Source organism: Calonectris borealis, chromosome 27, assembly GCF_964195595.1.
Source record: "Calonectris borealis chromosome 27, bCalBor7.hap1.2, whole genome shotgun sequence".
NCBI classification, from domain to species: domain Eukaryota; kingdom Metazoa; phylum Chordata; class Aves; order Procellariiformes; family Procellariidae; genus Calonectris; species Calonectris borealis.
The window spans coordinates 6,157,970-6,183,193 of NC_134338.1; the positions used below are offsets into that span (position 1 = coordinate 6,157,970).

Consider the following 25,224-nt stretch of genomic DNA (forward strand, 5'->3'; position numbering starts at 1 on the left):
TGCAGCCGGGGCGCGTGGTGCAGCCGGGGCGCGCGGTGCAGCCGGGGCGCGCGGAGCGCTTTTCCCCCGGCACCCCCCGCCGGAGCAGGCCTGGCCGCCCAGGGGACGTTTCCTGCAGTCAGCGTCTTTGCTAAAAATACAAAGATAGAAATACTTTTTTTTTTCCCCCCCTCCTTTCTAAAACCAAACCACCCCCCCCAAGAGTAACACTTTTTTTTTTTTTTTAAAAAAATAGGGACTTTCTTCTTACCATTGCAGCACATTCCAGGGCGATGAGGCGCCGCTGTCCGTGTCCCAGCTGCTGGCATCGCTCTGTCACCCTCTGGAAGGGGCAGCATGGGTTACCACACGCAGCGCTTCGAAACGGCCCCCTCCAGACCAGGCCTCGCCACCCAGCCCAGTAAAACACAAAAAGCCTTTTTTTTTTCCCCCAAATTTAGCCCACTCCCGAGTAACCTTCCAGAGACGGGGGCTGCAGAAAAGGTTAGAGGTAATGCGTTTGTTTTGAGCACAAAATGTCTGAGGTGGAAGGTCTTGATTTTGCAGGTGGCAGCCGCTGCCAACATCCAGGGTTGTTGCACAAGGAACGAGGGGAGGAAGAGTCTCCCTGGGGAGGAAGGAGACACATTTGCAATTTCAGCAAGATGATGAGGTTCCAGTTCGTGCCTGTGCCACGGCTGCCTTTCCCCCCTTAGTGTGATTATAGTCCTGCCAATTTTGGACCAGAAAGTCACTTACATTAGGCCGATCATAGCTGCTTAGGCCGATCATAGCTGCTTATTCTCTTACAATTAACTAATACAACCTAAAAATCCAACAAAGTTCTTTAAACAAACTTTCAGCCCTTCGTTTCAGTCATTCCTCGCTGGATTCGCTGTACCTTGGCAGGCAGCTGCGCTCACAGAAAGCACGTTTTCCCCGGGCTTTGCCAAAACCTATTCTTGGACACCCCTGTGTGTCCCCCCCACGTGTGCACAGCTCGGCACGGCAGCGGGCGGTCACGGACCGTTGCGCTCACGTACAGCGGCTCCTCTTCGGGGACGGGTTCCTTCTGCGCCGCCTCGCTTGCAGCAGCAGCTCCTGTGTTTGCAGGGAGGGCTCAAGAGCTCTGCGCTGTCTTGTAGCATTGCCCTAGGCATGCAGGTTTCTCTCCAGTAAACTGGAATATCCACTGCTGAAAGCCTCTGCTCATAGCAGTGAGATCAGTTTGACTTCACAACTGCCAGATAAAACAGCAGGGACAGAGCGAGTTCAGTACCTTATGAGGAAGAACTCGTTAAAAACCAGATTCTTTGTATCCAGCAAAAATATTTCGCATGGGAAGGGGGGAAGGAATGCACAGCGGAGAAGATGTATTGTAATCAGATACAGTTTTAATAAAATGTACATAAGTTTACAACTCGAACATTTCTTCATCATGATTACCAGAAACACAGATGATCACACCCGGAGTGCAAAACTTGACTCCATCAAATCTGCAAGTCAGAGGTACTTCCAAGACCGCTAAGAATTGCCTTAATAACAGCGCGGCGCAAAGGAAACGCTGCTCTTAGGCCACGAGTCACAGATTGTTTGTCACAGTTAGCGGAGACCACGGACGCTTCCAGCTCCGGCTTCCCACTCCACGCAGAAACAAGAGTTTCTTTCACCGCCGGACTCGGCACGTAGCGATGCTCTACCAGCTGCATCCTACCTCGGAGCAAGCACCCTGCCCTCCCCACCCCCGCGAGGAATTATTTCTCCCTTTGGAGGGGAGGGATCGGGGAACAGTGGATCATCGTTATCCCTCTGACTTCACAGGGGAGTATTTCTAGGTGCGTGTGACGGTATTTACCCTACCTACAATGGAAACTACAGGCCGTGGCTTATTTTTAGAAACACTAATACAGCTGATCAGGTTTCAGGAACGTGTTTCAGAACTGGAACAAGATTTCACTGTCAAGATACTACTGTAAAAATGCTTTGGAGTCTTTTGGTGTACTGAAAGGCCTTGATTTAACACCATGAGGAAAAAAAAAAAAGACCAAACACGAAAATTCAACTCCCCAACACAAGAGTCTTTGGTGGAAGCTGAGTTAAAGTAACTGATTACCACTTTGGAGTGATTGAGAGATCAGCAATTAAACAGATCTCGCTCAGGCTTGCTTAAGTCCCACTGGAGACATGCTTCATGATTGCTTACACGGGTTTGCTGTTACGAGCTTAATATCACCTATGTGCTCCATGCATAGTGTGCATTACACACCGAGTGTGCGCTGGCTTCAAGAGACTAAGATTGTAAACTTAACCCCACGTATGACTAGTACTGAGCTGGCTGGAAGGGAGGGGAGATACGGGGAAAGTCCCCAAAATACTGCAGCAGGCTGCAGAAAGTGCAGGTGAACACCAGGGCGGCTGGTCCCATCACGTGCGATGTACAAACATCATGGCAGTGAGGCACAGAGAGCCAAGCCAACTGCTTTTTTAATTTTTTTTGCATGCAGAAACTCTGATTAATCACTTTGAAGAGAGACTTTAAGTGCATTCAAGCTGAAGCTGGCAATGGGTAAGAACCAGTCCCTTTCCCAGCCCGAATCTAAGATTGTCGCAGGACTGCAGCGATAAATCGCAGGACTGCAGCGATAACTGCGGCCCTCTGGCCGTGCATGAGGACCCAGGGCAGTTAACAGAATTTACTACAGCTTTAAAAAAAGATGAAACCAGTGGTTCTGCTCAGAAAACTGACTTCAAAACGCTGCATTGAGGCCATCCCGGTCTTACTTCATTAAGATCACCGGTTGTGTGGCAAAGAAAACAATTAGCATTATTCTTCCACATTCATTAAAAACAGTAAGCTTCAGAAACTATGGAAATGAAATTTCCACCTACAATTCATCACGCTGAAGCTGCAGTACTGGCAGTGCAGGATTAGGAGGAATACAGCCTGGAATTGAGAAGGATATCAGACTAACAGGCATCGAACGCCAGTTTTCTGACCGTAACCAAAAGTCCCATTACTTTATAGGTCACATGCAGAGATACCAACAAGCTGCCTCCACCCCGCAAAAGAGATTTAAAACCATTTAAGCACTGGATGTATGCTGGCAGGATCATTAGCTTGTGGGGCACGGTTAGCTTGCTTTTTGTGTAAAGTGCTTGAAGAACATAAAAGCTGCCAAAATGCTAGCTGGAAATTCAGTCTGACCCGACCTGAATCAGGGCTGTAAACAAGCCCGCACACCTCGCTGCGCCTCGGTGCATTTTCCCTTCCTCCCTTGTCTGGCGGTGCAGGATAGCAAGGTCTGAACTACACGCAGCTCGTCTCTGCCTCGCCGATACGAACACACAGGCGAGAGGCAAGGGGCTCCGGTCCGAGCGTGAAGGGGAACGGGCTAATGCTTCTCCAGCATCAGCTAAGTAAGACCTGGCATTGTAAGAAGTTTCACAGAATTATCCAAAAGCAATTTTTCAAGTAAAAATGAAGGAAAGGAAGGAGAACCTGAATCCAGTTAGCAGAGGTAATACCTTGAACCCACATCTTATTCATACGCTTGCTCCAGCAAAGCATCTCCCTGTTCCGCAGATTCATCCCTGCACCGCCAAGGCCTGACCTCCCTCCCAGCAGCTTCCCAAGCGAATTTAACAGCTCGAGGCCAAATTCAGCCTCCTGGCTGCACGCACAGCCGTGACGCAGGTTGCGTGCTGAACCAAATCTGGGCCCTCACGCTCAGTCTCCTTGGTATCCTTTGAATTCACAGTTTGCTATCGCAGTCATTCTCGGCATCTCTCACTGATCCAATCCAGCCACAACCGACTTGGGGGGGTATATATTTAAAACAAAAACAACAACCGCCTTTCAGGTATATATTTAAACAGAAAACTCAACGACAACAGAACACAATAAACAACAGCCTCAGCTTTGCTGAAGAAACATCTCAAGGGAAACCCAGAAATTTCTTTACAGTACTTCTGTTTTCAAGAGGTGGTGATGGAGGACAGAAAAAACCCTAAACCACCAGCATGCACCAATATTACTTAACTCTGAGCATAGCAGAGCAAAGCAGAAGGTTCCCAGCTCCACACAACTCGACCTGACCTGGGCTCGGCAAGTCACTATTTGCCAGCAACTGGGCTGTGCAAGCCAACGTAGCCTCCCGGCTTCCAAGTATTCTCCCTCCCCACCCAGGGCTTTAAGACCTCAGCCCAAGCTTCTCCCTCTCCCTTCCAGGCAATCCCCACGGCGAGCACATCCAGCAGAATATTTGGCTCATCTCTTGCAACTGGAGATACTTTGGAGGGGAACTGAATTTAGGGAGGGGAAAGGAAACATGAGCAGTTGGTAACTCCTACTTGCAGATGCTTCGCTAGTCAGCTCCCAGCGTTCAGGGTTTTTCCATCCATCCTCCCCTTACGCCGCTGGGCTTAAAAGTCAGCGGCGAGTCAGCCCTGGCCTGTGCAATGTTCTGCTTTGTTTAAGCAGCCTTCACGTGCATCTTTATGCACTCGCAGGACTTTCCTTCCAAGTACAAACAAGTCAGAAAGCGGGCAGGGCAGGAACCTCATCTAGATATGACCGGTCCTGATCTCAGCAACCTACCCGTTGCTCCAACAACGCCCCTGCAAACGCCCAAAGACCTCAAAGCCTTGGGGTCCCCCCACTCGTGGGACACCCCCGAACGCAAAATACATCCTTTACCCTCAGCGCAAGGCTCCAGCTCACATGATAATGAATGAACTCCCTTGGGAAATGGCCACCGCAAGGCTTTTAAGAGACTTGGCCAGATGCTACTGGCGTCAATGGGGATTTTTTCCGTAGATGTCAAGTCCCTAAAAATAAAACCACCAAAATTTTTTCTTGGGAGACATTCTGCAGCACCAACACCTGTTAGGAGGGAGGATTATTGCACCGCAGAGATTAATCAGCGACTGGGAGCCCAAAGAGTCTCTATAACTGGATATTTTGCAAGCCAGTCCACACTTACAAGCAGCCTTTGCGGGCCAGAAATAGCAGATCCAAGACAACTTAGGCAACCAGGCATTTTGCAAAATAAAGGTGGGAGGTTTCGCTCTTATCTCTGTCTTACATTACTGAAAAGAGAGGGGAGCAAAGTCTGCTTTGTTTCTGCCCAGCTGCCAGCCCGGGCGACTTTTGCTCCAAACACTGTATTAGGATTCACTACATCAGTGACTGAAGAAGCAGTGAGAAGTTGTCTTTCTCTTTGGGAATACGGTAGAAAGCACAATATTTCGGAAGTAGAGCAAACGTTACCAAAGGAGTGTGAATGGATTTTGTTTAGGTTCATCCTTAATCAAGAGGAAAACAAAAGGCAGAATTTACAAATATAGAGTCAAGTTCTCTGCTAGTATAAATCACTCTAACCGGATTGCAGCGAATGCTGAATTACACCAAATGAGGTATGTAGATCAGGACATCTATCGAGTTGTTTGCATAATAAATTTTTCCATAAGGCGTATTTTTAATACTGTAAAAATGCACGGCTCTCTCCTTCACAACACCATAAGCAAATTTCTCGGTCCTACGCTTTGGCATAAACCAGACAGGAAGCACACAGGTAAAACTGAACGCTTTGCCTGATCAGTCCATTTTCCAAACAACAGCAATAGTAACAGCCTGACGGATTGCTTTGCTGAAGTTCATCCATCTGAGGGTTTGCAAGACAAGCGACTGAAGGCACCGTGAGTCCTTCCGCCGACTCCTCCGGGCTCCGGCACAGGACCCGGGCAGAAGCACCTCCACATGTGACACGCCACAGCGAGCAAAGAAACGCCACAGCGAGCAAAGAAACGCCACAGCGAGCAAAGAAACGCCGCATGCGCGGTACCACGGCTCTGCTCAGGTCAGCGCTGCACAAACCCGGTACCAGACATCGCCTGCACGGCTTTCACTCGGTGTGCACAGAACCTACGAACACACACACGACAGAATCACTGCCAGGTTTGCCATCGCTGCCAGGCAGCGGGAACATACAACCTTGCGCTCTTCCACAAGTCCCCACCCATAGGAAAGAAGGCGCAATAACCCTTTAACCTGTGAAATCACTTCCTTTCCAGAGCACTAGCAAGTCCCGCTTGACTTGCTCTGTAATTAATTAACCTTTCCATTCATCTTATAATGCATTTCCCCAGCCAGGACCAGAAAATACGGAATATTACTGGTTTGGAAAAGCATCTGAAAAATAAATGGGGGAGTGAGGAAGGGGAAGGTAAGAAGCAACTGAAAAGGATATGAAGATCCTGAGAGCCAGGCGTTCAGACTAACTAACATAACTTAAAATGGTTCAACTATATATCACTGCAAATAGAGTTCTGACCAAAAAATAATAATTTTTTTTTTATATATATATATTGCTATGTCATTCATTTCAACTAAGAGGTTCAAGGTCCTGTGAGAGGTGGTCCTACGGGAAGCACACCTCCCAGCTCACAGCAGATTAAGGCTTTTGCTTTCCCGCTTTGGAAGGAAAGGGTGCTGAAGCAAACGGATCCCCGCCGGGCAGCTCTGTAGTCCTGGAAGACAGAGGGGCAACAGAGACAGATCCTGCTATCGCCTGTCTGTTTGTCTGAGAAACCACTTTGTAAGCAGCTATGGGCTTGACTTCGAGACCCTGCCCATCTTCTGGACTGTAGTGACGGGAATATTTTGACAAGGATTGCGGACGGAAAGGCTTGTTAACCACGGAGCCCAGCACGGCTTCCTGGGGCAGCGCATGTCCTTGGTTTCTCTCGCTGGCAATGCCACCCTGCTCTTGCAGCACCCCTTTAGAAGGGACGTTTTCCTGGGTCTCCACGGCTCTTACGGAAGAGGGATGAAGATTGCTTGGCTGAGTAAAGCCGGCAGAGGGATACGGAGATCTCGCCGAGGCCGTGGACCCACGCATTGCCGAATCCAGGCTTGGGAACATTGGGTTAGCTCGGTGTTGGACATCACCTCCTTGACTTAGGAAGAGAGGTGGTGCGAACGGTTCCTTAGACATGCTATGGGAAGTCAACTCTTCCATGCTTTTCTTTTTAGTGAAGGGGGCTCGCAGAAATACATCTGCTTCTTCTGGATGTCTAAGAGCCACGTTGCCCTTGGAGATAAAAGGAGCTTTGGTAAAGACATCCACCTCATCAGGCACTTTTCTCGAGCTTCGGAAAGGAGCCGTGGCAAAAACATCGGGTTCGTTAAAAACCTCCCCGGTGTGAGACTGGAAGGCAGGGAACAGCGTCTCCCCTGCTCTAGCCTGGGAAGACTGGGAGTGGGGATCTTCTTTGGAGGCCTCACGTCTTTCCCTGGGCGCAGGCTGCAGGAACCCTGCGCACAACTTGCAGGTTTCCTCCTCCTCTTCCGAATCCATCAGTAAAGGCCTGGACCCGCTACAATCCAAAATATCTCCTTCGTGGTCCGTCCCCTCTCCTTCGCTGCTGTAGAAGGAGCTGTTGCTTGAAGGACCATCTCTTGTTAAGTAGTCTGACTCCGAGTTGTGCTGTGTTTTCACCTCCAGTATCTCAGACTGACCCTTGTACAGAGCAAGTCCATCACTGCCAGAAGGTCCTTTAGAGAGTTCAAGAGCTACAACTGGGAATAGGGCCGGCTCCCGCTGCAGACCTAAAAGTGCAAGAGAAGAGTGTTACTCAACAAGCTCCGTCTCCTTAGTCATAAATAAGAATGAAAGGTACTTATTACACGAGAAATGTCATGCCGTTCAGATTTAAACCACCATCACGCATGGAAAATGGGAAGGAGAGGGAGGGCAAATAAAAGAAAATAAAAATGCCAGGGAAGGTATTTACGACACACAAACCGACACACAACTCGACGCTGCCTCACGGCTCGGGGACACCACAAGTACCAGTTTTCAGAAAGAGATGGAAGATGTCTGACACACGAATGGGCACACCCAGCACTCTCTCAGCACCATTCCACAAGGTTTTCTCTGCCACCCACGATGACCACCACCACCAGAGAGGTTTTCACTTCGTAACACTGCTGGCTGGACTGAGGCTCCAGCAAACAGACAATTTTTGTCATTTCATTCTGCACCGCTGCTTACTGACTGCCCTACGAGCAGGTATCTAGCTTGGCATAGCCTCTATTTCTGTGAGCCATCCCACGGATACGTGGAATTACACTCAGGCATGTAAAATACGCAGGGATGCTCTACAACATACACATTTCAAAGAATGAAGGTCAGCCTATAGCTTTTAATGAATCCTGGTAACTATAGCAGCATTATTTTAAACCACTGCAAGACAAATGATTTTAAGCAATCCACACCATGACTTCAGATCAAGTATCTAACATAACTATAACGATCTGGCTTGCTTCTGTGTTAGTGTAACACAACAGTGCGGGGAGAGGCTTGCTGTTCTGCTCTTCCCCAGTTACAAGAGCCCGAGATGGGGCTGTGTGCCTTACGACTCACACAGACAGAACAGAAGATATCTTACCTTCAAAGAACTATTGGCAGGTTAGGAGCATGTCATTGGACTCATGTTAGCAAGAGGATAGGAAAAAGGCACATGAAAACTAAGCAGTTTTGCAGGAAGAACGAGGAGGGCAAGGATGTTGTTTGGTATCCACCGAGCGATGGAGAAGCGAGGTACTAACCAACCCGCCCCGCTGTGGCAAAATAGCATCGTCGCGTCCAAACTCTGCCCAGGTTAATCGTTCACGTTTGCACACCCATCGCAGCCCGCAAGGCACCGTTTCTTGATCAAGTCCGTAGACGTACGCGAGTTAACCCGTTCTCAGTCACTTCTCACAATTAAAGACACAGCAGTCATTCATTAGGCATCAAAATCGGTATTTATTGGGAAACTATTCACTTAGATACATTACACTGCTAAATAAAGACAGTGTAGATATGTGAACATTTTATAAGTTACTCTACAAAAATACTGTCTATCTTTCCTGAAGCCTATGTTGTCAGCAATGGTTTAACCTTAGATGCTAATCTCAGATTACAGGAACAACACGTCTATGGTGTGGTTTTCTTCCAGGAGGCTGGTTGTATATTTACCTGGTATTATTGTGAGATTTTGAGAATACAGGCTGAAGCAGAGCAAGACCGGTTGCCACATCACGCAAATGCCTCTGAATTACCCAGTCCTCATCGAAATATAGCGTACAGGAAAGCAAGGGAAGGAAAAAGGCATTTATCATGGTGAACATTACGCCAATGCAAACCAATGACCCATTTTTCACAAGAACAGCGCAAACATTTGATCAGAATTTTCTTTTTAAGGAGCTACTTGCGTTAGTAGGTGTCTATGTTCATGTAAGCGATGACATTAGGACCGAGTAAGAGAAGGGCTGACAAGATATAAGCCCGTTTGCTTAGGACAGGAGCAGCATGCGTCTCTGAGCTTGGAGATGCTGTATGATAGGCAGAACGCTCTACTCTCAGAAAAGTTACTTTTTCCAATCTTTTCTTGCTCTCTCTGCCCATCATAAGTGAGAAGGGCACCGAATGCTTGGAAGCAGTCTTCTCCCTTGCTAAGGCCAGTACAGGAGTTGCGAATTATTCTGGGAGGAAAAAATGAAGCGATGCTTAGGTAGGAGCTCGTTCCAGCCTTCAGTTAGGAGCTGGTTTCACTCAAAGCTGCTAGGCAATACAGCAAGAAGGGAAGGGCCCCGACAATTTGAAAACCACAAAAATGGGCACAGCGATATTAAAATGCAGTGGGTTACCTGAGAAGTTTGGGGATTTACTGACAAGAGAGGAGCACCAGCTACACTTCCATGTTCTATTTTTCTGATGTCGAAGGGGGAAGACCTGGCTTCCAGACACCATCCCACAGTAACTGATCTCAGGCACCTTTTCTTTCTCACGTTCTTGGGTTCCCTCAGTTTGTTTCCTTTGGCAGAAAGCAAAGGGACAGTCCCAGAGGGAGCAATGGCAGCATCACTACAACAAGGAAGACAACATCATGCCAGCATTTTACCTTAGCTAACATCTGGGTGCATGTCTAACTAGACAGTGGCTTAGACATCTCCTCTCACAGTTGTTAACCTCGTATGTTAAAAAAGGTCTGAGCCATGCTTAGACACTGAAGTTTGCAATCAAACCCAAAAACCCCAAACCCCTTTGTGTAAAGGTCAGCTTAGAGCTAACGAGACAAGGTCAGTGCATTCCCGTAAGCAGCCATAGCTACAGGCTTTGCAGACGAACTTTTCAGAGGCACATGCTGCATAACTTTTAGGACGACAGAGAATTTAAGTTAGCCAGCGCCAACGGATGCTTCGGCAGGTCTGAGATCAGAGACCAGCGAGACTGAAGCGCTCGAGGAACGGTTTCATATGAAAAGGCATGGCAGTTTTGTTCTGTGTTACAGTAAAGGAGAGAAGGGGTCACTCCACGAGCTGATAACAGCGTGAGGGTAAAGGACAAATCTTGTGAAATTAAGACAGTGCCTTTTTGTCTGAAGTCCTGCCCCTTCTCTGTGATGTCTCGGCTCCCATTCACACCAAGGGCACACTATGCAAGAGGCCTGAAAAGACACAGGCAGATGGTTCGCTTGAATCAACACACAAAGCACCCACAACCCCTCGTGCAACAAGAGATGCCTCTTTTGCAGAGGCAGCATTTCCTAACATCTGCCTATGCCAAGACGGACGCCGACAATGGGCAGCTGCCTCTTTTGTCCCCTCCTCCTCCGGACTCCCGAGATCTGTGTGTTACTTCATGGGGAAGCATCCCTTACGTTATCAATTAATGCTCAGGTTTTAATGTATGCACACTCCTAACAGCTGCAAGCTTTACAGCATAAATTCTTTACAGAAGCTTGAGTTCATAGATAAGGTTTCTCTCTACCCTTGTACAACATCCGTGTATTTTTTTATTCCAGGGTCAGATATACATACTGAAGAAACAATTCCTAAACTATACTCTTTCTGCAGGATAAAAACACTTATCGCTTGGTACCCCGGGAATACACCCTGCATGTATTCAAGATAGCAACCTGAAGAAAAGACCATTTACCCCTGAGTTACCGCACTGACACATGGAGTTCCCCCATCTTTTGAGGAAAACGGTGCACTGAAATGGCAAAGTACTGAAATAACTAACAGGAAAGCTATAAAAGATTTACTCTCCCTATCACAGGGGGCTGCAAGGAGGCAGAGCAGTCACCAAGATGATGATCTCATTTCTGGAGCAGAGCCCAGAACAAGAAAGTCAGGGGAGACAGAGGCATTCCTAGAGCCTAAAGCTACTCTTCCACTGAGTAACTCTCCTGATTTCATCAAGCCAAAGTCAGGAAGGTCTCAACATATGGTAACAGGTAGCTAAAAATCGGCACCATTACTAGTACGCAAGATTACTAGTTTGGCATTTAAAAAGGGCCAAAAGACTTCTCATTCCGTTGTTCTTGAAACGGTGGAGTTTCTCCTTGTATTCCGATTCCTTGAAGCAATATCATTAAACAACAATAGAGAACTACGCCCATACAGTGTGTTCAGCAAGGAGGTACCAAAGCAGAACACCAAAGGTCAGCATCACCATCACTATGTCACTGGACAACAATTTGGATAGCAGAATTAAGCGTTTCTGCCCAAAGTCACTGCACAGTGGCAGATCTGGGAGCAGATCCAGGGTTCTTCAGTTCCAGAAGATAAGGAATTTAATGTTCTAGTTTTGGCACACTTGTACAGTCATTTGCACCATGCAAAGCGAGACAGGGCAGGTGTTAAACGCACCAACCCCACACACCACATTCCAGCAAGTTTACGAGCAAGGCTGGCCAACTGGAGACTAACAGCAGCGTTTGGTTTCCCCCTCATCTGCGCTGTGCACAAGCCAAGTGTTACATATGCAAGTCACTTTTAAGATGCAATCTGTGACCCTCTGAGACAAACGTAAGGGGAGTTTCTAGGGGTTAAACTCCCTCCTGTGCAAGGCAGGAGCACAAGTCACACATCGGTAATGTCCTTAAAACAACCCCAGCCAAGCAACCCACCCTTCCTCCCAAGGAACAATGAGATCTGATGCTGTGCATGGAGTCTGCGCTCCTGCGCGTAGGCACGGCTGTCCCCAGAGCACAGCTTCTTTCAGTTACGGAAATAGACTGCACAGGAACAAAAAATAAATACAAAGAAAACACTTTTTTTTTTCCCCTCCCCCCAAGTCTATGTTTCCTGCTGGAGTGATGCAGTTTTAATGTGCAGTGCCCACACACCTCAAAGAGAATTCACGGGAACTCGACTCACCCGATCACTGGTAACGGAGTTGACCGATAAGCCTCACTCATCAGAGCACTCTCCCGTGTTACATTCACGCTTCCCCCACATCCATGCCAGCTACTCCCCAACTCTGACAGATTCCTATGAGAGTTCCTGAACTAGAAAATGTATTGGCTAAAAAGAAAATAACTTGCTCCAGACACACACACGCTTCAGATGCCACTGCAGCACACTGTGCTTGATGACGTTTTCTGTAGTCAGAGGTCCACGTGCTCCACATTTTACGTTTGCTTGGATACCCCAAAACTTGCCGAACTCTGACTTCGGTCTGAATCGCATCTGAACTTTCATTGTAATAACAAAAACTTTTTTTAATCAATTTTTAAATAAGGTGGTTTTGGAAAGTCACCGGAGGCAATATCCTGCGAGCTTTCAGGCTGAAGAATGCCATCATCACTCATTTACAAGAAGCCCCCTCTAAAAATAATTTTGCTCTACACAGAGATTCACTCAAGCTGCCATTGCTTGAGGTAAATGGGCTGTTAGAGGAGGCAGAACATCTGCCACAAAGCCACCCGTGCTAAGATTCTTCTGCCCATCTCACAGACTTCTCCAGCAGGTTGCACAGTGCCTGCAGCCCTGGCCAATTCCCTCGTACTCGGCCAGCTCCCAAGGAACCCCATGAAGACTTGGACAGCCAGAATTCAGGAAGCTGCAGCACCTTCTGGTTTTGGGACAGGACTCCCAACACAGCGGATATTGTCAGATGCAATAAACTTGCCGATCTCTGAACTGTGGGTGCGACACTTGCGCTCATCCATTTAAAAGATGAAGTGGGGAGATTTCCAAAGGCGGGGCCGTTCAAAACCCAAGCCCCCTCAGAGTAAGCGAGAACCAACATCTACATTCCAACTACTCCTTTGAACATCTTGCCACCCCAAAACCAGAGTTTATTCTCGCATCCAAAGCACAACCTTGACTTGAAAGGAAATTGCTCCGTGTACTGTGGTTGCATTTGTAGTATCCTATCAGGAGGATCCATCAAAATAGTTAATGCCAAAAGCACTACTACAGCTCCAGCCTGTTAGGGCAGAAAGGCCCCTCTGTCATCCCGTCATGAATGAACAGCACATGCCGGGCAGAGAGGAGAATCGCTCTGCTGTGATTTTGCTGACTGGAGGATTGTATTCTGTTACTTAACAACACCTGACCCTACGACCCTTAAAAGGGGACACAAACATCTCCCGTGGCTTCAAACAAGGCTCCAACCATAGCTATAAGAGAGAATCATTCTTACGCCATTTCGGGAATGCTGGGTACCAAACTTCTCCCATGTGGACACTGGATGAAAGTTCAATTTGTTCCTTCACAGCAGCAGCTTTCACACAAACTCTCAACTTTTGAGCAGCACACCAACGCTAACCTAACGCCTGTAGGACAGTCACATTTTTTTGGAGAGCTTAAAATTCATCCCAAATGTCCACTCATTTTATCTCTCTTGCATTTTGCATCCATGTCACAAATAAGTGGTGAGTATTTTCTGATGAAGGAGGTCTAGATAATAGACATCTCTAAAAATGTATGCTTCCATTGTATCATATTTCCCACCCACATCCATGAATAGCTACTTGAAAAAGCAATAAAATAAACATTCACATCTGCTTATTTAATAGCATTATTAACAACCCAGTGCATTTATAATTTTTCCAGAACCCTTGAACAAGTGCCATTAGATTTAAAATCTTAAACATTCTTTAAAAGTACTTTAATTCACAGAAATCTTTGTTTCTAATATACAGTAGATGGTTACTTTTTAAAATCCATTCTCTTTTCATATAATCTCAGATCTGACTATACAATAACTTTCTATCTATAGCGTCTTCATGTTTTCCAGTCCAGCTTGCCTGTGCTTTAGGAATATAAAACAAAAAAATAATAAAGTTCTATCCACAATTTTACTAAGGTCATTTCCATAGTTCTCATGTAAAGCTTCTCTTGGAAAGTGCAGTATACACATGTAATGATACAACACACTTAAGCAATACTTTTATTATTAAGTGTAGGTTTTAAAAGAAGAGTAATGTAGAGCAGACACAATCGATGGTAGTTCTATTTACAGAATTTGTTAAACTAAGTGTTGGGGTGGGGGGATAGCGGGGAGACTGGAGATAGGAAAGGAGGAGTCACAAACTTTGATTTCTTTCCTTCTCAGCGAGAGGTCAGTACATACATATTTCAGTCGTTCATACTTTCGCACATGGGGAACTGCACTTTTACTAATACAGCTACATACACATACACAAGGTTAGCAGTAAGCTATTAATTATTCCACTACAGAGGAAGAGTCCTTCTGTTCAGAAAGAGCTTTCAAATACAAGATAGAAATTCCGGACTTCATGACCATAAGCCAATGAAAACAAGTTTAGTGTATCCAGCTAGTTGACAAACTAAGCATGTGAAGGGAGAAAGAAAAGGTAAAACCCATCAAGTTGTAGCGGCACTTATTTCAAACCATCTGAACCAAGTGCATGCTTGTTCCGCAAAGACTGAAGAGTGGAATAAAGTCCACAGTAATCTTTGTCTACTGAAACAAATGGTTCCATACTTAACTGGTTTGCACTATATGCGGTTACAAGAGAAAACGGGGAACCCAGAACAGATACCAGATGCTTGACTAAAACCAGGATTAAAAATAGACAAACAACTGTAGGACAATTTGTTTCATACACAATTTACAGTAGGTTGGGGGGATTTTCTTTTTTTCCAGTCAAACACAGAAAAGAAGTCACAGAAAATACATCTGCTGCTGCCACAATGCCCTTTTCATCCAAAAAAGGGTCAACAAAATGCTAGTCACAGCCATACTCACATGTATTTGGTTCAAAACCTTGTTATATTTCACTTAGGGTCGTTTTTGCAGCTTTAACAATCTGTTTTGTTTTTTTTTCTTTTTTCTTTTCTTTTTTTTTCTTTTTTCTTTTTTTTCCCCTCCCCCAAGGAAGCGCAGTTCATTCACAAGCAGGATTGTTAAACAGCAAACCATTAGCTGGGGGCAGTCCGGAAAACTCTCTTCATACGCACCATCACCAGAGGTACTAGGCAAGACTACTTCAGAGGAATTCGGTGCTTTCTCCTCCTCTGAAGCATACACTGGCAATTTAGAAACATCAGCTCTCCTAACCTGTATTCTGCAGGAGAGGGACTTCCCTACCAATTTCACCTGTCCCCTTCCTCCTGCCCACTCATCAGAAAACAGGAACAAAACAAAAACCAAACCCAAAGACACAAACGCAAAGATTGAAACACAGTTGTTCACGCGCTACTCTAAGGAGAAAGGAGTCTGTTGTACGCAGGGATCATACATCAGCTACGATTACCTAATTCATTTACAGTTAGGCTCTCCATGGTGCTATGTGTACATCTCAGCAGGGCGGCTAAGGACGGTGCTCCCTTTAGACATGGGCTAGCAAAGACAGGTGCAGAAGGAACCAAAACAGGTTTTTACCAGCTTTAGAGAGGACTACCTGGAGAACTGAGACAGAATCTTTCCCAGGGCATGGGAAGACGGGGAGAAAGGTGGGTGACTGTCTCCTGTTGACAGATTTGTTTTTCTTTTCATTAAGGAGGGGGAAGAAAAAAAAAAAGCCCAAAAGAACCACAACTGAAGGTAACTCTTCTGGAAATGAAAACAGAGGATTAGGTACGTTACAGAAACTGCGTCTGCTACTGTGTCACTGCTACAGGTCTATGAGCTGATCCACCAGCAGTAAAGACCTGGCTATGTTGGGAAGACTGGACTCAGAGCTTCCACTGTTGTTTCTAGAATGCCCACCTGAAAGTGTGAGAGATAGGAATTCAGTATTGAACAGGACACACACACACACGACAGTTTCAGATGTTCAAGAGCAAGTAAGCAAGAAAAAAGTCAAAGCAAAACAGAAAATTTGCTCAAGCTCTTCTCATTACTTGCATCACGATAGCAACAACATTCCCCTGCTTGCTCTTCCACCCCCTCCCCACCGCCCAAACCTAGCTCACTAGACTTGCATGGAGAAACATCACAGCAGCCAACAAATCTCTACAAACTATTTCTTTTTCCCCAGGCTTTACATCCAAGCTGCAGAATTCTGTCCTTACTAAAGGATCTATAAAGCAATTAAAGAACTCCCACAACCTATAGAAAGGACTGTTCAAAGTTTTAAATCTTGAAAATTAGTTGCTGTTTTAAGAGCCTCTTTGAGTTGCCAGCTACTTCAAGGAGAGTCGAGCTATCATGTGGCTTTCTATAACTGGTGCTTTGATACTGAAGGAAAGATGCTCCTCTTTATTCAAGGTAGCCTATCTTGGCCTGACTTTGGTAGAAATCTTCTCTGACTTTCAGCAGGAGCAGAGTTTCTAATGTCTGAGAACTTTTTCTAATGAGTGTCAGTCTTTGAAAGCTAGCATGAGATGCAGAGCAGGCGTACAGCACATTCCTGCTGTAAACAACAATGGGAGTTAGGGAAGTCAAAAAAGTTCTACCATCAAACTAAAAACAAAACAAAACCAACCAAAAAAGGGAGCCCTGGAGTATGTTTCTAAACCTACGCTAGCATATTGAAAGCTGTAATCAAAACTTTTCAACAGAGTGACTGCAGAGAGAAAACCTATTTGACTGACTAGACTGCAAAACGCTGCCTACTTCTGTCCCTACAAGAGCGACAAAATGCAGCACTATTATTTCTTTTAAGGAAACAGCGCTGCTTCTTAGACTTAACCCTACATAAGACTGAAACTATTTGCAAAGATCCACGTGAATGTGATCTAGGTGACAGGAATGCTGTAAAAGGAGAAACTTTCCAGCCTCTGTCCTAAGGACTCTGACTGCTCAAAGCTCTTCAAAGGAGGTGGGTACCGTCTACCAAACTGCTCACACTCAGTTCCCACAAGCGCCTTTGAAAGACATCAGTCAAAAGTGAAAAAAACCTCATTTTCAGCAGGAGTTTCTGAGTTATAAAAGATTATCATCATCTCCCTTTCTTGCGCCTCATGCCAAGTTCACTTAAAAGTCAAAGGACCTCCTTCCATTGGCTTGAACAGTAAATAAGGATGTTGGAGAACGTAGTTGTCCGTTGCACTTTAGCCTCAGAGGTATTTTGTGCCCTGCCTGGCAGACTGGTAGAAATTACTTTGTGGGATCTAAAGATGCTTGCACGTCTATTATCTTTTTGGACATGCAATCTTCTCACAAAGAGAATCTAGAGAAATGTCAAGGCCAATGTAAATCAGAGAAAGACTAAGCTCACTAAATACTACAATGACAGTTGTATCTTACAGTTTACGATTTGAATTACTTCACATGTACTGCAGCACCACTGCCCCAGAACTTTTCCTTTTTTCCTTCCCTTTTTCACCCCCGAATCCTGGCTTACCTTGTGAATTTTTGGATATCAACACTGGAATTGGGTCAAACTCATCTTCTGTCACTTTTTCAGAGCCCTCAGGAGCATCAAAGCCTGATATCAGGTTAGTATCTTCTGCAGCATAAAGGAGAAACAGAGGTAAAGAAGCAAAGATAGCAGAAAAGGCTGGTTAGAATTGCTAAGAAGTGTTAGAACATCTTTATGGTTTCAGAGACAGGGTTTAGAAGCAGGAGTTTCATTTAAAAGGTGAAATAAAGTTGGTAAGTCTTTGGTAAAGAAGGTAAGAAGTAAGAGAGCCAATTAAATACAAAAGTGGAGGCGAAAAAAAAAAACAAACCGAAACAAAAAGCAAGCCAAGCCATGTGAACCAAAATAAAATTTGGCCAATCTGAAGGCTTAACAATTGGCATAGTTCAAAGCTGTGGTAAAAGCCTGGGGCTTAACCTCCCAAGGATTGAAGGTATTCTTTATCCTCATCCAGTGGCTGCCAGATATTAGTACAGTGTGAGAGAGCAATCTGGCTCTCCAGTTACCAGCTCTCACGCAAGGGAGAAGAAAAGGGCTGGGAAAAAAAACACAGAAGAAATTCCAGTCATCTACGTGAGCCAAACCCCCTGAGCTTTCACCTTTCACAGTGATAAAACAAGAAGTGCAATATGAAGTCAGATTTCCAAGGAGTTTAAATGCCTGAAGACGTAACTAGATACCAAGAGAGATTTTTTTAAAGGCCCCTAGAGCCGTTCTGGCACATAATTCCATTGATTTCAAACCACGTCAACTGCAGTTAGACACTGGGTGGGAGGCACTTTCAACAATCTCCACAGTAGATGAGACATTTATCTGCCTTATCAGGCAATTACATACCTTTAGGGACTTTCACACTCCCGCTGTGCATCACTACTTGTTACTTTAGATACCTAAAATACCTTCCAAAATCTGGTTCTCAGTTACTACCTGAAATATTTCTGAAAGTCTAGCAAGGACACGTACAAGTCGATGGTTTCCAAGGAACAGGAACGTTCCTGTTTGACTCTTATCAAGGATAAAAGCTCTTTACCTAAAGCTGACAAATACAGGTTTTGGGTGAGATGATGCAAAAAAACCACCTGTGGAAATACACTGTCCTCTGGAGGATTAGACCCGGAAGAAAACCCACAAATTTTATAGGAGACTAGCCTGTAAAGTGCCAAAAAACACAAAGACGTTTCATCTTAACCGAAAGTCTCATCTTATCATCACTCTGTCTCTGGAGTTATTTATTTGTGGCTCTTCTCATCCTACCTGGGAGCCTTTGCAAGCATCCTATTTCCATTTCACTTCATTTATACACACAACTGATCATAGCTCTGGAGTTTGCTGTACACAAGCTACTGAAGAAGCACTGCTCAATTATGGACTATCTTTCCTAAGGAGAGGGAAAGGCTGGTGAGTGTCCCTATTTGGGCAAAACTCCTTCAAAAGTGTTTGAGCTCACCTTAATGACTATGTATCACCATAAGTAGAAGAATATTCCCCTCTCACATACATGCAGCTTGGTGCTGTATTCAGCAAATGCAAATTAAGGAATCCTGAAGGCAAAGCAAAAAATTCAGAGGCCAGAAAACAGCCTAGTAAAGCACAAAGGAAAGGATGCTATGGCATGGTTGGAGCATCAATCCATGCCCAGACCATGGCTGCTTTTTCAAGCCCTCCTGGTCCCACTGATAACTTGCAGTGTTGCGGTTCCACAGGCTGATTATACCCATGGACAGCAGCATCTGTCCCACAGGTGCTTTCTATCACCAAAGCCAGGATTGGATAAACAAAGCAAACAAAAAAAGATTGAGACAGATGTACAGTTATAAAAGAGGAGCTATAAAAGCAGGGTTTGAAAAGAAGCCACAAATGAGTTTTGGAAGATTTTAATATTTTGCCCCCCCTTCCGCTAATAGAAGTCTCACTTTCCTCATCAAATGTGAGCCTTTCACATCCCAGAGGGAACAGCGGGGCAGCCTGGGAGAAGTTATGCAGGAATCTCTTAATTCATTTTCTCATTAAGTCACACCAACAATGTTTTGGCTTTGCTATGTTCCAGACATGGAGTAATAACTGCTCGACATACATTTCAAGCCATTTACTCAAAATAAAATGGCATGGAAGTGTATTATAGCAATGAGCAATTAGAACAACTGCTTGTTTAAACCCAAAAGCTCTATGAAAAACACAAACTCATTTTGAAGTGCCATCAAGTGTAAAAATTGATTACAGACTGTTTTTACAGCGATTCCTCGGAGGACAGATCATTTTCCGTTGCTATAGGGATACTTACCAAACAAGCTAAGCAAAACGCATCATCAAGGGGCACCCAGTAGTTAGCATTTGTGCTCTGGGCCTCTCTTTTCAAGGCAGTAAGGAGCACAGGAGTCCCGGTCTTCCCTCCCACCCGGGTGGATGTGTATTACCCAATATTCACTACAAGCTTGGCTTCTGCGAGAGTCATCCGCTAACACTTGGCATTGTCCCCAAGGGACACATGCGCTGCTCACAACTGCTTTAGTCCATAACAGGGATGTGCCAGAACCCAGCAGGAAAAGTTCACTGTGCAAGTCGCACTCCAGCTGATAGCTCTTCAAACTATTCCAGTGCCACTGCTCCAGCCACGCTGCATGGAGAGGGCCCAGATTTCAGCTGGATGCTCTGCAGCTTGGGAAAAAAAGCCATCTGAGTTAGTACAGCTTCCCAGGGTCCTCTACTCTTGCTTGTTAGTGGAAAGAAAACAGAACTCTGATCACTGCGCAATTATTTCCATCATTCTACTCAAGCTCAAATACTGCTGTACTGTAAGGGCTGATGTGCAGCTCTTAGGAATTACCACACGTAGTCTGCTTCTCTTCTGCAGCTCTGCTTTTTTGTGTTACTATGAAACTCTTCCCTTTTTCAACTGGATATTGCACTCAGACTTTCGTTCATATTTGCTGTGACACTGCACTTTGACTCAAGAACCTACTCCTGATAACCTCTGAAAAGGAAAACATTCTCCAGGCCTGAAAGAGCTCAGTCACATGCTACAGACGCCAACTCTGACAAACCAAAAAAAATTCCTTTCGTTTCAAAAACCTGTGACACCAGTAGAGATGATTATCAGGCTCCCTTCCAGAATTCATAATGCAGCATAAAAGCAGGTCTTAAATCCCATGTGCAAAAAGCAAAACCAGAGTGCATTCACTTACAAACCTGAAGAAGGGTTGCGTACAAAAGCCTACCCTTTAAGCCTACTGTATCCCTTCTGCTGTATCCCTGTTTCATGGAAGATGCCACCTCTCTTGATATCCCTTGTCTTTACAGTCAAGCTGAATACTTTTATGTATATTTTTCCCTTAGTACTTCAATGTGCATTCCATGTTTCACTAGCTTGGGAAGAAAACAAAACAATGGCTTGGGGGGAAAAAAAAGCCACGCCACCAGAACACAGGTCAAAGCATCTCATGTGTAAACCAGTACCAGCTTCACTCCACGATAGCTGAAGACCGAGCCCCAGGACTGATTAGGTATTAGAGACAAAGGGACAGTTTACCTTTGTGAGGTTGAGCTGCGAAAGCTACGGGAGCAAACTCATCCAAGAGGTCAGCAGCAGGGTTAGAAAGCAGAGAACAGTCAAGCAGAGAGTCTTCCCCAGTGAGAGAGTCTGAATCCAGGTTAACATCCAAAGGCCGCAAGGTAGCATTAAACAGGACACAAACACCGTTAAGCTCATATTCTCACATTCCTGTTCCCGTCCGCTTAGAGTACAAACAGAGCTTTGATGCAAAGCCAGCACAAAAGCTACCATTTTTTGTGATGGAAAACATTTCTTGCTGCTCTGCAACATGTAACACATTCTCTGGGGCTAACTGCCCTCTAAAGCTGAGTATACAACAAGGAAATCCCACACAAGTGACAGGTTAGAGTAGGGCGAGTGAAGGGGAGCATGGAGAGGGAAAGAGAGTTGCAGGGACTCTCTGGCAAAACTAACTGCACTGGCTATTTCACAAGAGACCTCTGAAAAGATGTCGAGTCCATCTGCTGCAAGAGTGGCCAGATCAAGGCCTTCCCAGTAAGAAAGGGACATGAATTGCTTACTACCACACCCCAATGGAACAGACAAAAATCAGTGACCGCTCCAGATTTCAAAATCACTTCATCAGAGCAATACTCTGGCACCTACAGATCTCTAACGGTGGGCTGAAGGAATGCTGTACCGTTCTTCACAAGGAGACAAGTAACATTGACCTTCAAGGAACCACGCAGCACCCACTTACAAGACACACAAGCAAGCCCAGTTTACACCGGGTGGGAAAAGCGGCGAGAAGAGATGTTTAGGTTCAGCGGACGGTGCTTTCTGATTTACACAGCCCACACCGGTACGATGCATCCCTGCCCCCCCTCCACCCCCCTGCCTCACCAACCTGTTCTGTTGGAGGCAACCGACTCGGTCTGCGACACAAGGCGTTGGGGCAATGGAGCCTCGAGGCCCGGTATGAGACTCTCAACAGCTACGTCAGGTTTTCCTTTCCAAATGTGCAAAATACCAGAGCAGAGAAGAAGCCAGAGGTTAGTTTGCAAGGCACAGCATAAGTAGGAACTAAGGCGGCAGTTGTCTGAATCCTTTAGCGACCCTTTAATACATGTCAGCTATGCCGGCCGCAACAAGAGGCTGAAGTTAGATCGATGTTAATTTAATCACGAGGGAAGACTGTCACACATTAGTGCTTGTTGGGTTTGAGTTTTTCTGTGGGATTTTTATTTATTTATTTTAATTTGTGCAAGCCCAATTTGAAATATCCAGAGGGTGGAATGGGAGGTTAATAATGCCTGCCTTGCAGCTACGCAGAAGGCCCACCGCTGAGCAAATAACTACAAGCTTTTGCAAGATCCTTTTCGAGCAAAAGGAAAACACTGACCTTTAAGGAGTCCCCTTGCATTAGAAGTAACATCATTAAAATACCTACTGTGGAGCCCTTAGCATACTCCCAGTAAAGCTTGTAAAAAGCCAAGACAGGGGATTTTTTTTTTTTCATTTTGAGTGCCCAGTGGAGCAAAGAGGTGATAAAGTTTTGGAACTCAACGTCTTACTGAAAACACCAGTCCCCAGTATCATCTAATGTTGATGTCCATTATGTGGATACAAAATGCGATGTTTACAAAGGCTGGATAGAAAGATTTGTTTTTATAGAAACCATAAAGGGGACGGGGAGAGACGTGGAAGATAACTGCCACAGTCACACCAGCCAGGTATAATGCTTGCCTGGGTCTCTTCCTCAAGGACCAACGTCAAGGTAATGACCAAGAAGTTAAACTAAACAACAAGGATGCACTCAAATGCTAGGATCAGAAATGGTCTAGTTGGTCGCCTAAGAGAGATTAATGAACATTTTTGTTTGCATAGCAGTGTGTGTCTTGGATTTGCAGGATCATTATCTAAGTATTCAGACAACTGCCAGAAATTGCAAAAGGGAGAAAAAGAAAGAGTCTTGCTATTACAGTGATTCATCTCCCACCTTTCTATTCAAAGCTAGCTGGTTGCAACCAGCTAGCCAGGGGACCCTGGCTGGGACCCAAAACCACAAAAGCAGCTGATTGCAACTAACGGCAGCCTGCAATTATTAGTCTTTAGTACATTTGGCAAGTAGATCAAAATATGATTCTGCAACACTCCAAAATCTTTATACTGCCTGCAGCCTGTTGCATCCGGGCTCATCGCAGCCTAGCACGTTTATTCTCAGCGTGTGCCCCAGGTCAAAGGCAATGCTGTCCTCCTCATCCTGCTGAGGGTCAATGGAGAGACAGACACGCTCAGTGCCTGGTGACACACGAAGTCTTTAGCAGACAGGGAGGGATTTTTTGCATCTTCTCCTTCAGTCAACAATTAACTTTCTTCTACCAGGACCAGAAGAACACACAAGGCACAACCATGCCACGTTATTGTGCCAAATCCGTAAGCCTAGATTTTAAATGCAAATACGAAGTCTTCGCTGTTCAGATGCTAGTCTCATGGGAAAAAGGCAGACCTGTCTCAGCATAATCCATAACTTCCTATCACATTGTGTTTCACCAACATCAGCGGCTGTTTTGAGAGCCCAGTGGGGTAAACACGCAGAGTTATCATGCGGGACAAGACATGCCATGTAAGACAGAGGGGAGGAGGTGCCCTGAGTTTATTTTTACCATTCACAGCATCTGACGTGCTACCGAAGGGGTCAGCGAGAGGCAGGATATCAGGGAGCAGAAGCGCAGTCTCAGGAGATTTGAGTCCCTCAATCAGTTTTTCTGGGTTAAGCGGGAAAAGGAGGAAGGCAGGCAACAGAGAAAAAAGCAAAAAAAAACACAAAACAAAAACAAGAAAAGACAACATTAATCAGGTGGTCAATTCAGTGGCTCATAGTCCAGTGTGTCAGCCTCAGAAGAGCATCTGCACAATTTTGTGTGCAAATAACACTATCACTGAGAGATATTAGAGGGCAGCTATTCACCAGCTGGCCACGGTCATCTAAGACAACTGAGGACACCCTCACCCACTGTGCGCTGCTCTCCCTAAGGAGCCACTGTAAAATAGCATGCAGTTCTTTCACTCCTACCCAAAGCACTTAACCACTTAACATGACCCACTGAAAGTCAAATTAAAAAAAAAAGAAAAGAAAAGCTGCGGTTTTTCCCTTCTCACCTTCCTACACTGGGGAGGTCTTTGTCTTTGTTAGTCTTCATATAATGAGAAGAAACAGAAGAGGTGATCAGAAGCCCAAGGTGCTAGAGCTAGGTATACAACACCTATTAATTTGCTCAGGAATGGAATACTTACAGCCCTTAAGAGCTTAAGCAAAACCAGAAATCGTTGAGACACTACAGTGCCAGACATCAGAGCCTGCCCGTGGGTTAAACAGCTGTCTAGTTACCAATTAATAATTTCAGCTATCAGGTTTCAAATCAGACATGTCATTCTCAGCAGTACAACTCCTGTGGTTCCCATTATCCTTCACACAAAGAAATTTAGATAGCCTGGGCAAAAAGTTAATCTCAATTATTAATCTGGTGGATGAGTGATTTTGCAATCATACTAACCAGGTCTTCAATAACAAGCTTAATTATTTAGCTTTCACCAGGGTTTCTTCACAGAAGAAGATGATAAAAAACATTTTCAGGATTTGCTAGAAGTAATCACCTTCAGTAGAAGAGCACTGATAAAATTTGCCCCACGCAGACAAATCTGGCCATTTCAACTTGTTGAAATGACTGCATTTATAAACTGACATTAGAACGAGCTGTGGCCCTGCCACAGTTATAGCGTTACAAAATTTTTAAGTCTATATTTTATGCTTTGAGTTCAAAGGCTGGTGTTATTATTTATTATCCAAAGAAAACGTGCTCATAACTGCACAAAAGCACAGGCTCTGTAATACCACTATATAAAAGACTTACCACGCTGAGAAAGCCAAAGAAAAGCCTAACTTGCACTGTTTCATACTTGGTAATAACATCGATCTTTTTTATTGCCCTGCATAAATAATAAAATAGCCTAGCGGCTTTGGAACTACTTATTCAAAGCAGGACAAATTCTACTCCCCACAAAAAACTTCACAAGCCAACACACTAAAGCATCGAGGAGGGGAAGGAAACTTAAAAAGCGACCCAAGAGGCAGCTGTTAT

General features: G+C 45.2%; 1 protein-coding gene across 10 annotated transcripts in view; it reads right to left on the bottom strand.

Annotated features, from left to right (window-relative positions):
* Positions 1 to 1,336: 1,336 nt before the first annotated feature.
* The window catches only part of AAK1 (AP2 associated kinase 1), an 85,000-nt gene continuing 61,112 nt past the window's right edge, over positions 1,337 to 25,224 (bottom strand). Inside the window, exons 18-21 of one of the 10 annotated variants that reach the window (XM_075174565.1) lie at positions 23,749 to 23,850; positions 21,990 to 22,091; positions 17,575 to 17,679; positions 1,337 to 7,588 (exon numbers count right to left, since the gene is read on the bottom strand). In XM_075174565.1, the coding sequence (XP_075030666.1) occupies positions 6,432 to 7,588; positions 17,575 to 17,679; positions 21,990 to 22,091; positions 23,749 to 23,850 (1,466 nt within the window). In that variant the 3' untranslated portion in view covers positions 1,337 to 6,431. Of the gene's footprint in view, positions 7,589 to 8,274; positions 9,092 to 9,772; positions 10,474 to 13,897; positions 15,996 to 17,574; positions 17,680 to 21,989; positions 22,092 to 23,748; positions 23,851 to 25,224 lie in introns of those variants that run through there. The other 9 variants (XM_075174566.1, XM_075174567.1, XM_075174568.1 and 6 more) reach the window with 9 other exon arrangements.